The 14,140-nt window shown below is 31.4% G+C and overlaps 1 protein-coding gene across 2 annotated transcripts in view; it reads right to left on the bottom strand.

The window, feature by feature from the left end:
- The window catches only part of LOC118205969 (uncharacterized), a 118,936-nt gene that overhangs the window by 62,345 nt on the left and 42,451 nt on the right, over positions 1–14,140 (bottom strand). For both annotated transcript variants that reach the window (XM_085815498.1, XM_085815499.1), the window contains one exon: positions 10,211–10,363. In XM_085815498.1, coding sequence (XP_085671624.1) covers positions 10,211–10,363 — 153 coding nt within the window. The remainder of the gene's footprint in view (positions 1–10,210; positions 10,364–14,140) is intronic.

The raw sequence follows: 14,140 nt of genomic DNA on the forward strand, positions 1-14,140 counted from the left end.
GTATGTACACACATACATACGTACATTTCTTAACCCAGTTCCGATAACAGAACAATACCAAATTTCTTTTCTTTCTTTTTTTAACTCTTTAACCCAGAAAATGTTATTAGAATTTTTTTGTACCATTCCCTTTTCCTTCAATCAATGACAACTGTTTTGAAACTGTATTAGAAAGACACAGTTAAAATTCAGATCAATTAAAAAATCAAGAGATTTCGAGATTTATAACTATCATAGTGTGTGTGTGTGATTATGGCAAAAACTCGATGGCCATCTGCCTAAGAGGAGGAATGCCTTCGTGGAGGACTTTCTAAAGGGAAACTGTCTCGTATACACGTTACACATGGGGAAAACCATGAAAACAACCATGCAGCCAGCCTGTTCGCGGGATTCGAACCTCGGGCCGAACTACCAGTGCTTAGCTACTTTACCGCTCGGCCGCTGGTGGGCCCTTGAGATTTATAACAGAAGACCAGAAAATGAGATGAAAAGCAAGTCTCTAAGTAAAATTGGGAGAGCTTGCAGCTGTAATATATATATATATATAGTTATATACAGTACAAAGTCCGTAATCTGGACTCGTCGGGACTTTGGCGATTCCGGATTATAGATCATCAATTTAAGTTTGGTAAGATGGCATGCAGAAATTATACAATTAAAAATCTGAAACTGTAATTTATGAAATAAAGAGCAATTATGATCTAAAGGGTACCAAATTTTACCAAAAAAAAAAAAAAAAAAAAGCTTAATATTTATTTGTTTACTTTATTAAACATTTCTTTCAATGCAAGTTGTTTAAGTTGCTTTGTTTTTTGTGCTAATATTTTCTCTTTAATTCTATAAACAGACATAATTTCTTATTCAGTTATAAAGTTCCACTGTTCAAGTCCTGTAATTGCTGTGCAGAGAATACCGACTAACATGTCAATCACAATTTCTTCGTTTTCACTAACCTCTCTGTCACTTTTTTCATACCTTTATCCATTTTTTGCAGCGATTCCACTTTTTGTTTGATTGACATTGAAAAATGCTTTCACTTTGTAGATCCTTTGGCAGCTCCAGAATTGGAAATTTTTTTTCACATAATCGAAAGTTCAAGCTTAATTTTTATAAAATTGTTTTCACAGTCTGCAAAAAATAATAAGCCGGATCCAATTAGAAGATTAAGGAACAGCCCAATCTGCAACGTTGAGGTCCGGATTGTAGATTATTCCGGATAATGGACGTCCGGGTTAGGGACTTTGTAATGTATACAGTAGTACCTCCTGTAAGGAACACCTGTATTTAAGGAACAATTCTATTGGTCCCAACTCTTTGAATAGGGCCCTTAATATATTTAGCTCCTATTAACCCTTTGCGACACGCACATTAAAAATATATTTTAATCTTTAAAAAAATGCCTTAGAATAAGTCAGATGGACTTACTTAAGTGCCTTTCAAGCTTAAAAAAAGTTCTCCATTTTTATTTTTTAGGGGGGAAGGTGGGATACCGTTTGTTCCACCATGCAACTAGCACATGTCTTATAGCATATTGGTGTATAGCAGGGGGAAAAAAAATCATATGTGGAAAGAATAAACAAAATAAAGTATGCATTCTAAAATATTGATAATAAACACATTAAAATGCATTTTGTACAATATATTTTATATTTTTAAATTTTAGGAACAAAAGAAAATATTTTCTTGGATATTATTTTAAGATTAAAATTTGATACTCATACATTTGATACTAAATAAAATATTAAAATTGGCACTTGATTCAAAAACATTTATATATGATTAAAACTGAAAAAAGTTATTTTTCATGAAACTTTGAAAAACATATTGTTTCATTCTTTTGTAAGCATAGAGGCACTTCACATGTTTCACACAACCAAAATGTTCGTCGTTCTCTTTTCAATGTGCTGCAATATACACATCTTCTCCTGCTCATTCTCTGTGGCATGTGACTTATATTTTTTAGTCTCTTTTCTAGTTGTACGAACGGTTTTTTTAGTTTTTATTTGAACTGGTGATTTCAGTTTTCTTTTCAGCTCTCTCTTGCCTCCAAGTGCCATTAGACCTTCTATAACTGAGAGACGAAAATCTTTCATTGTTTTTACATCATGATCGGGTTCGCGAACAAACTTAAATAGAATAAATGTGTTTATACTTGCATCTAAAAAGTAAAAAAAGATCCTGTGCCACCATTTCTTGCTTTTGTGGTCTATTTCATATAGCAATTTCAGTTGATCAAATAAGTCGACATATCCCATATATGAAATAATGCCGTTTGGGCACAGTGCTTTTTTTGTTTTTCCATCTCATTCTTTTCTATTAATTTCTTTCAATTCAGTTGCCTTTTCCAAGCAAGACAGGATAGAAACGAATCTTTTATCCTTCCTTTTTATGCAATAAATTGAATCATGGCTAACTCAAAAGTCTATATCTCCTCTCGACATAAATTTGTCTTCTTTTAAATTTTTGGGTAGATACTTCCGATTCATATTTACAGTGCCACATGCATAGATGTTCTGTGTCTTTAAAAAGTGAAACAAATTATAACTACTTCCCTTTCTTCTTCAGCAATAACTTCAACCTCAGTTATTCTCTCTTGGATTTTAATTTCATCTGAATCAAAACTGACATCTGAAGCATTTGAGTCGCAATCGGATGGCAATTCAGCAAAACGATCTAAAGCTTCCTGAGTTGTTAATTTTTTTCTAGACCTTTTAGCAGATCAGAGCATACAACGGATGTAAAAACGTGTCCAATCACGAAAAAAATAGATGCAAAAAAAAAAGAAAAAATAATCGTGAGTGCTGCCATCTATTGAGCGGAAATTCAAGTGTGTGGTGGGACAAATTTTAACCCACTTATTTCAACTGCAAAATTAATGCTATAAAATATTGAATCCAATTAAGATTTGTGAAAATAAAATACCTTTGACTATTAAAAAGAATCATACATACCCTAAATTGTATACCAAAATTTTTTAAATATTGAAAAATGCGAGATACCTGGATATCACTCTTGTGATCCTATTTTGAATATTTTTTGCTTATAAACTTAAGCCCTGGCACAGAAGTGACATCTACTGAGAAAAATAATAACTAAAATCTATTACTTTTAAAAGATTAGAAAATTTCCAATGGCAATTGCTAACTGAGAAAATAAATATTAATTAGGTGGGACACATATTGACCCACCATGCCGCAAAGGGTTAAGGGGTACTCTATCTAAGCGATACTGAAAATCAGTTTTAAAAATGAGACAGAAGCAGAGAAATAAATAAAAATGTAAATACTCTTTTTTATTAATCTTATGAGGTTTCAAAGGCAAATTTGTGCTCAGTGAAAGATAGTTTTGTGACAAGGAAACAGTAAAATGAAAAGGTAATCCCTCTCTTTTGAAAACTGCTTTTCAGTTGGGAAAAGGAGAACAATATATTGGTAAAAAACAAGCTGTGGTGCAATCAAAAGGATATTTCACATTCATACAATCCAAAATCCAGTTATTCTTGCTACAATTCTCAGTAGGAGTAAGAAAATAGTATCAGCAAGTTGTAAGGATCCAAGATAGGACCAATGGGAAAGAAAATATGGTGAGATGACTAGGTCACCTGCCAAGAAACGGGAATTTCGTAATGGGGTACAGTGAAAACTCCTACCATTCTTAGTTCTTGCTAGGAATTGGAAGCCAAAGAAGTGCAGTTTAGTACTTGCATGTTATCTTTACATACTTTATTTATCATGGCTTCAAAGAAGAAAAGATTAACATTAAAAACAAAAAGTTGATTTAATTTGTGTAGCAGACACTGAAAAGCTTAATTTGGGAAATTTAGGTTAGAAATTTGGAATAAGTAAAAACATGATAACATGTGCTACATGATAAAAAAACAAATAAAATTACCATGGATTACTGTATTTGAAGGCATATAAGACGCACTTTTTTTTCTAAATTTGGTCTCAAAAAAGTTATCTGCGCCTGGACACAGGTTAACTTTCAATACTGAATGCTATTTTTAGCCCGGATAAAGGTCTAGACACACATAACTTTTTCTACAGCTGCCATAATTATTTTGCGCATGCATGAAATATCTGTCGCCAAAAAGCGCCAAAGTTTGAAGCTGGTGTCGAAGTTCGAACAAGTTCGACGGTCAATGTGCACAAAAACAACACAACTATTGCACAGAAAATGCCAGCAGATTATGAAAAAAAAAAAAATACTAGCATTTCATAGGCTTATTATAAATGCACGCAAGAAAACTTCTTTTGAGCTCAGTCAAATAGGAAATATGGATGAAATTCCACTCACATTTGATGTACCATCCAACAAGACTGAGTATTAAAGGGTCTAAATATTTCATGATAGGCAATGTTTTCCTTGAATCTGTGTTTTTGCTTTATTTTTGTATTTATTATGTTTGATTGCTTGCAGTTCATTCATTTATTCATGATTGAAATTTACATATCACGTTCAAAGTAGCTTGCTGTTTGTTAATTTTCTTTAATAAAAATATGTTTGGTAATTGCATTCAATGATAGTTTATTTGGCTTTTACGAAACATGAGAACTAAAAGAAACCACATTTTAATTTATTATGGTACCACGCAAGAGCGCGGACTATTGAAACCTTTTCCCCTTGTGTGTGACCTTCTAAATAAGGGTGCATCTTATATGCCGTCAAACACGGTACTAATTCAAATGAACATTCCAAGACTGTAAAATTTAGAAAAATTGAAGTATGTGAAATTTATAAATTAGTATTCAACTGGTTTTGTTCTGTAAGAGCAAACAATGTTCTTGTAATAGGAGTATTATTGCAACAAAAGGCAAAAGAAGTTTTTTGGGCAGAAAATCTTGGACTACAAAACTTCAAAGCACCTCAAATCCTTGGTTAGACAAATTTAAGCAAAGACGTGACATTACTTTTAAAACTATTTAAGATGAAGAAAAATCAGTAGATGCACAACATGTAACAGATTGGATAAAAAACCTAAATGAAATTTGTGAAGGATTTGAGGCTAAAAACATCTACAATGTAGATGGAGTATTTTTTTAAATTTAAATCAAGGATGTCAAACTCGCGGCCCACAACAAATATTTTTGCGGCCCGACCAATATATCAGCAAATAATAATATATAATAATAAAATAACATATCGACAAAGAAAAAAATGAAATGTTTACTGCTAAGTAATTAACAATAATTTATTCAGTGTTGTTAGATTACTCACAGCGAGCTGACACACACACTATTTAAATTACAAATGCGTGTGAGTAGCTTGCGTTCAGCTACCTTCGGCTTCTGGGGGTCACGTGCACTCAGAACTTGTACGCATCCCCTGATAGCCAAATGTGGCCGAACTCATGGTCTCAGTTTTCCAATCATAGTTTTGTACGATATATTGGTGCATGCATGTGCATGCACTTTGCTTTATTATTAATTATTACTTAATTCATATTGTTACGGATTTCATAGTTATTTATTTATTTAGTTTTTTTAATTTAGAATTGTAATTAGATTTGCTTCATGCTACCTTAGCAATGCAGACAATTTTTGAAAAGACAGCTGCGTTGGAAGGTCAAAAATAGAACAGCGCGTGCATTTAATACCTAATAAATAAATATCTCGTAATTGCTGTTGCCATCCACAAAAATCCAGATATTTATAGATGTTTCCAGTATATTCGAGAAATTAATAATTAAGCTTATAAAAGCCGAGAACAAACAACTCATCTCAGTAGTAGCTGTAGTTCTAGCAAACTGTTTGTTTACTTAATGCTGTGATTGATTTGTAGCGATTTCGCTGTGAGATAGAATTAGTTTCTCTGTTTTTAATTGATTTTTGCTAAACGTTTGACATTTTGTGATATTGTTAGAATATTTTTGAAGAAATATTTCAGCATTTTGATTTATCTCTTGTTGAAAGAATAAATTTTTGTTAACTTTTTAATGTTAACCGTGTTTATTCCAGCCCTTTGTATTCAGTATGTCTATATCAAAACCAAGTGGTAGTAAAATTAAACGAAAAATCGCTGACGAACATAGAATATTCCAAGTAAAATGGGAATTAGAATATTTTTGCTGTGAAATAAAAGATAAAATAATCTGCTTGATATGTAATAATACTATTACAGGGTTCATAGCCACATTTTAGTTAAAAAAATAAGCACCTATAAGCACTTTTCAAGCACATTTTAAGGAAAAAATAAGCACCTGTCTAATTACATTATACACAACTGCATAACCTTAAAAGAAAAATTAGACTTGTAATTTAAAATATGAGCAATGCAATATTTATTAAGAGAATAAGCATTACCTCAACCACGGAAAACAATTAACTTTTTTTTTTTTTAAATTTTAAATGACAGTTCAATTTACAGAATTAGTTTACAATGAGAGAAAAAAAAACTATGCAGAACTAAACTATATTACAAGATTTAATGATGAAATTTCAGTTCAATATATAGAAAATAAATAATAAGCCATATTAATTGTATTCGTTTGGCACCTAATAATAAATACAATTTATTTTTCCACTCATATTAATATTTAAATAATTTACCTTAAATCAAAATTCTGAACATTTTCTAAATTTTCATTGCATAACAGTTTTCCCTTAACATATATTCCAAGCAAAGTAATTTAAGTAAAAAAGAGGCACATTTCTGAAATCAGAAGATGGGAAATTGCTTCAAGCAGTCATCCTTTAGCAGTGAAAGCTTAATTAACCCACATACTCGGAAATTGCCGAATATTCGGGATAGTAACTGGAAAAAGAGGAGTGGGGGAGATTGTAGCCGTTCTTTAGATTTCACGGCTAAATAAATTATTTTGACATTTCGGTATGTGCATCATATAAAAATAGACCAACGGAACTCAGAAATATTCTGCTTAGAAAGCACAGTAAAACTCTTTTAAGTGTTCATAAACAAATCTCGGAGTGAACATAAAAATTAATTATCTCTGCAAAATACCGCAAACGTTATTGCGCAATACATGCCGCGTAATTCTTCCACATGTGATATTACGCAATCGGAATCAACAGCTGCCGGTATTCGAAGAATAAAGAACTAAATAAAGGAAAAGAAAGTGACTTACTAATCTGGGGTGTTTCTGATTCTAATTTTCAACAGACTGCATTAAATTTCCGGAATAGAATCAATCTTCGCTTCGGTTGGGCAGACCGCAAAAACATTTAGTTCTATTCAATCCAGATTGGACAGTGACAAAAAAAAAAAAAAAAAAAAAACTGCTGCTTCAATATTAGAGATTTTGCCGAGAAAGGGGAGAACCTCCCAACCTCCGTACTGTATAATGTATTGGCAAAAAGAGAAGAAAAAAAAAAAAGAAATTATTTTGACTATTCCATCACTTTCCTTTTATTTAAGCCATTCCGAATATTATTCCTTAGAAAGCTAATCTGTGTAAACACACCCATTTTTGGAAGTTTATCTATACTTCAGCAGTTACTGCAACTATATTATTATAAATATTCATGCATATACTCATAATATAAGCATAACGATCGTAATAAACACGAATACGAACTGACCACGCGGAACGAGAATGCAAATTATTAAAATCTTGATAGAAATCCAAACGTGTGAAGTATTTGGGTGGGAGGAAAAGAATACCAAATGTACCGGAATTTTCTACCGTTTTCGCAATTCTTTGACCAATAGAACGACGTGCACATGTCTGTACTCTCGCGCGTACCATAGGTTACGTTAATGCAGAGAAAAGCAGAAAAGCAGAAAAGGGGAAAAGCAATTTCCGGGAGTATGATTCACCATCTGACGTTGCATATAAATTTAGTTTCGGCCTTGGTACGGGGAAGAAATGCGTGTTCATTAAAAAAAAGAACTAAAAGCAAAAAATAAGCACTAAAAACAAAAAAATAAGGGCTTTAAAGAAAAAGTAAGCACCTATAAGGGTCTTTATATTTTATTTTCAAATATAAGGATTATAAGCACTTGTAAGGACCGCTACGAACCCTGTATTAATGTACAAAAAGTTATATAATATTAAACGTCATTACGAACAACACAAATCGAAATATAACAATTACGAAGGATTAATGAGGAAAGAAAAGTTGAAAGAGCTCAAGTTAGGAGTGAAAATGCAACAGTCCATGTTTAGCAAGAAAGTGAAGCGGCGGTACATGCAAGCTACATCTTGTCCGAGTTGATAGCTAAACATTCGAAGCCTTTTACTGACGGTGATTTCATCAAGGAATGCCTAATGAAAGCTGGAGAAATTGTTTGTCCTGGAAATGTGAAGGCTTTTCAATCAATTTCATTGTCTCGAAATACAGTTGCGGAAAGAGTTACTGATTTAGCCGCGAATTTAAGTGATCAGATCAAAGCAAAATCATCTAGTTTCGAAAGTTTCTCCATTGCCTGTGACGAGAGCACGGACATTAGTGGCAAAGCTCAATTAGCAGCGTTTCTTCGTTCTTGTGACAAGAATTTTAACATTTTTGAGGAATTACTGGAACTAATACCGATGCCTGGTTCTACCACAGGAGAAGATATATTTACTTGTGTTTTTGAACTTCTGCAGAAATACAATCTACCTTTGGCAAAATTAAATTCTGTAGCTACAGATGGCGCTCCATCAATGACCGGGAAGAACAAGGGCTTCGTAACATTACTAAGAAAAAAACTTAGTGAAATTCACGGTTCAAACATTCATCATATGCATTTATTATACATCAAGAAGTTCTATGCAAGAAAGTAATAAATATGAAGAATGTTTTGTCATATACAAAAAAAGTTATAAATTTTATAAGATCTCGAGGTTTAAATCAGGAATTAATCTCGAGGTCAATTCACTGCTTTCTTAACCTTTTAACTGTCATGCCCGAGATAATCTCGGGTACAGCACTGGTGTTCGAAAATGTCACGAACGAGTATTACTCGGGGTAATTTTTTTTTTTTTTTTGAGTGCATCGTATTGTTATACCCGAATATATATCGGGAGACGTTTATTTCGGCTTCATCTTTTTGTCAAACCCGACTGTATGTCGGGAAAAATTTGACAATTTGTGTACCCAAATCATCAAAATAACTTGACAGTTAAAGGGTTAAGTGAGTTAGATATTGAATATTCGGGTTTGTCCTACTATACCGAGGTACATTGGTTATCTTGCTCCAAGATTCTCAAACAATTCTGGGATTTGAAAGAAGAAATATGTCAGTTTTTAAAAACGAAAAATGAAGACCTAAGTTTGTTTTACGATCCAATATGGATACAAGATTTATCTTTCTTGGTTGATATAACCAAACACTTAACCGATTTAAATTTATCGTTACAAGGAAAAGATCATATCATTATGAACATGTTTGACATAATTAAAGCATTCAAATGTCAACTAGTTCTTTGGGAAAAACAACTTAAAAATGAAGATTTGACGCACTTCCCAACGTGCAGTATGAACAAATCAAGTTTAGATGATACTTGTTCGTATCCAAAATACGCAGGAAAAATTGTAAATTTAACAACTGAATTTGAAACGAGGTATAATGATTTTAGTTCCCTCGAAGACAATTTTTTTTTGTTTTCTTCGATTTTTCTCAATAAGTATTGGAATGGATCTAAATTTAAATTACTTTTTATACCAAAACAGACTATGCTATTGAATTTTAATATAAAGAAAAGAAAAAAAAATCATATTAAATTTTGAATTAAAGATGTAGTTTAAGCTTACAAGAATAATAACTTGAATTTTGAATATAACTGTATATGATTGCGAAATAAATTCATTAAAATCCCATTTGAAATTTATGAATAATATTGTAACACCACTTACTTACTTTGCATTTCCAAAATTTTTTATATAATTTTTGCACAAAATTTGAGCGAAAACAAGAAATTTTCCCCTTAAAGTTGATGCTAAATCAGCAAAAACTCGCTAAAACACTGCTTTAGCAGAACAGAAAACTGGTAAAAAAAAATCTCTGTTTTGCTTAGTGCTGGCACAAAATCAGTAATAGGTCGCTTTTTAATTTTTTTTATTGTAATATGGTTCAGTATTCTATCCTTGAGCATGACCTGTAGGAACTGGCCTAGCAATTCTAATTCTAGCATACCAAATATTCTGTTTAAAAACATTTCGGCTATTATATTTTCCATCAAAAATTCTAAATATGACTAAAAAACATGTTTTAGAATAAATAAAAATGTTTAAATAAAAGAATAATTAAACTTTGAAAATTGGCTCACACGAAAGGACCAGCCTGTTTCAGAGCTTTTTACATCTTGAATGACTTGTTCACTGGCAGGTGGCAAAATTTGGGGATCTTCAGTTAATTTTGCTAAAGCATCCAGTACTTCCTGAATATGACTTACTTCATACATTGTTGACAGTTCATATTCCTGTAAATTAGAATATATGAGAGAATAAATATATAATTAGAAGGTAATATAGCTGTGAACTTCAATAAGCTGAAACTGAAGAGAACAGAAGTTCAGTTTTGTTTACTAAAATTTTAATGCATACTGCTAATTTCTGCTACTAGGAAACAGCTGGAAAATTATGACGTTTCCGCAACTTTCTATTGGCTAAAAATAATGCTCGATTTCATAAGATTTATATTACCACTTCTAAATATTTCTGTAATTAATATCTTACTATAAAACTCGTAAATTTGTAAAAATTTTGTTTCGAATGAGTCTCAAATGATTAAATGTGACAGAAATATTTATTAAAATTTCAAAGAAACTAAGAAATTCTTTCAGTAGCAGCAGACAAAAAAAAAAGTAATTTATTTTAAGTCAAGGTCATTGGTCATGAGTTTTTTCAATAAATAAAACCAGTTTCTCTAAGCAAATCATCCACGAAGGCAGATAACTCTTAAGTACTTTATTCTAATAAAGGAAGCTCACTTCACTATTATAGAAAATAACTGCTGTACTCTTGAAATTATATGAATATTTCTAGTCCCAATTCCAGACAAAAATCATTGGAAAAACTTGGTTATTTAAATTAAAAAAAAAAAAAAACATGGGGTTTCAGATTTTAAATTGCACTCGAAGGGGCCTTTTTTTTTAGCGTTTTGTGTGTTACCTTTACTCATTAATTTAAATATCAAATTTCTGATACAGTCTCGTGGGCTGATGATAAGAATGATTTTTTCGTTTAGTTTTGCCATTGCTCGCTTTGAAATCATTTAGTTTTTTAATCAACAATTCGTTGAAGTGTTACAAAATCTGAAATCGATAATAAAACAAATTTCATATTCAAAGTAGGGCTTCCACATGCCCATATTCTATGGAAGATTGCATTATTCAAATTTTGATGGCTCTAGGTACCATTGTTTTATCACAATGCGGGGAAAATACATACATTTATGCAGATTCTTCATTATTTAATTTCTTTAAATATACGACAGGGTGATAATATGTGGTGGCAACGATTTGAAAAGTGATGCAGCCTTTTAAAATTTTCAATGCAAAATGTCAAAACGAAATTAATAGTCCTTCAGAGCAAATTGCTTCATATGGGAATAATTCAGTCATTTAAAATGAAATTTCAGAGGAAAATTGAAGAATTTGGAGACACAATCTCTCAAATTACAGCATTTCATATTTTCAGCACTTCAACTCTTTTTGAAGTCAAACTACGATAAACCCACTTATTTCCTATGAAACAGCCATAATTTTCTTATCTATCTTTCCATTAACTCAGTAGAGAGTCCTCTTTGACCTCTAAAGATTATGAACAAAATGATGTTCTGTAAAATTGCAAAAGAATACTTCTGGAAAAAAAGGCAGTCTAGTAAGATAGATATGTGGAATACTAAGTATTGAAGGGTGTCTACAGATGAGAGAAATGAAAAAGCCTAACTCTTAGGAAAATCACAAACAATTACCGGTAATGTTCTGCTATCAGGACCTAATTAAAAAATGTATGTCTGCAAATATGTGTGTATGTCTGCATGTATGTGTGCATAAGTATGAATGTATGTGTGAGTGTGTCTACATGTACACATATACGTGCATAGATTTTTTTAATCTGATCCCAATAGCAGAACACTACTCAATTACCTACTGCAAATTTGTATCCTTAGGGGGTAAAACGTTACAAGCCAGGCCATCAAAATCTTTGCTTAACCAGCTCTTATTTGTTTGCATGACAAGCCATAACAAATGGATCATGGAATGCAGTAAATTTCATGATCAATTATTACTTTATAAAAAAGATAGGAATTGTGTTACAAAATACTTATATAACCAAATGGAATGAAACTGAATTTGACAAATTACACTTCATTAACCACTTGCGCTAAAAAGACGTGCCACACACGTCGAGATGCTTTTGTCTCAAACCACGTGCAAAAATGAGAATAACGTGGTGCACACGTCGCCTAACATCGAGATTGTTTATTTCTCGAGTTACAGCTCTGGATTGTACTCGCAGATGCGGAGTGACGTAAATGAGACACTTTATCGCTTGTTATATTGTAGTGCATGGCACCGCAACCGTGAAGTTTAGTCATAGCGCAAGTGGTTAAATGAAAATTAAGGACTTTTGAGGAATACCACTAAAAATAATTAAAGATCTATCACTAGCAAAAGTAAATAAATTAAAGCAATAATTATCTATGCAACTGCTTTCAGTCTAGCCATACAATTCTATGAATTCTATGAATGAAACAGAAATGTGCAGATGCATTAATTATTATCAAATCAATCTAATATTTTAATACAAGTTTAAAAGCAAATTTGAGAATAAAATCAATTTCCTAAAAGTTTTCAAGCAACTGACATTAAATTACAAATACCACTTCTTGAGACACACATTTAATATTTATTATGTTGATTTAAAAAAGATATTTGATGAATTATACATTAAAAGATAAAAAAAAAAAATCTGTAACACTGCAAAATATTTCTCTCACCTTAATCTGAAATAAAAAGGGAGGCAGAGGATATTTAGCTTATTTATTTAAATATATCGATTTAAATAAATAAGCTATTTCTATCTATTTTCGTCTTTTCAATTATTTTTCTACGTTCCTCAGCTTTAATAAATAAATCAAAGTTCTTACTAAACTGTGCTCCATTGCTAAAGTATATATTAATATCCTCAATAACATTGCTTTGAAGAATTTCCTTTTGCTTTATGCAATTGTTTTCATCTCCAGTATTCTCTTCATGACTGAATTTTCAAATTCAGTTGAAATGTTTTGCTATTCTAAGAAACTGTATGTATTTAGAATGCATAGAATCTGCTAATCTTATTTCTTTAGTAATTTCCACATTAAAATTAATTTGGGGGGAGGAACTTTACAAAATGATACAATACACATTCAGATACACCAAACAAATCTTTTAAATTATAAATTTTCTATATTGTTAATGACAATTCCTTTCTACAGACAATTGTTCATATTACAAGATCAGAATTACTTTTAACGAAAATCACATGTCAAAAAAAAAAGAAAGAGAAATGCTCCAGAAAAAAGAGATTTTGGATCAAAATAAATGAGGTTCCCAGTATTTTAAAACAGCATCAAGAGAACTCATTTTTTAAAACATGGCAGGTGGAAATAATAACATTTTTCTAAAAAGTGCAGTTTTAATATACTGCAACTATTTTAACAACTTTAGTGTAGATGCTGAAAAAAGTCCTCATGAAATCTGCAAATCACCAAATCAAAATTTCCGCAGGCAAGTTGATTTTAAAATTACCAAAAGTTGATAATTTGCCAAACTTGTCAATGCACACAATTAAATTCAGATTGTTCTTAAAAAAAAAGTTGTTTCAGTATAATTAAGAGAACAAATTATTTAAATTGCAATACAAATGTCTGCAAAAGCATGCACTTTGAACATTACATCTTGAGACCAAAAGGCAAATTTGTACAATTTTCAGTGCCTTTGTAAAATTTTGCAATATATATAAAAAAAAAATTCATATACAAGATTTTAAAAACTTCAGTTTTCATAAAAATTAGGAAAAAATAGTGAAAACTGGCTGATTAATTGTGAATTTAAAATTTAAAGATCTTACTGCAACCAGATAAACTACGTCAACAGCCAACTACTGTCATCAACTCTTTTCAAATTTTATTTTATTTGACATTTTTTCTTTAAAGGAATGCTTTAGATGATTCCCATCATTCCTTGTGGTGCTAAACAGATAGCGCC

This window comes from Stegodyphus dumicola, chromosome 4 (genome assembly GCF_044657685.1).
Source record: "Stegodyphus dumicola isolate Sdum_Otavi_A_Nest chromosome 4, ASM4465768v1".
Classification (NCBI taxonomy): domain Eukaryota; kingdom Metazoa; phylum Arthropoda; class Arachnida; order Araneae; family Eresidae; genus Stegodyphus; species Stegodyphus dumicola.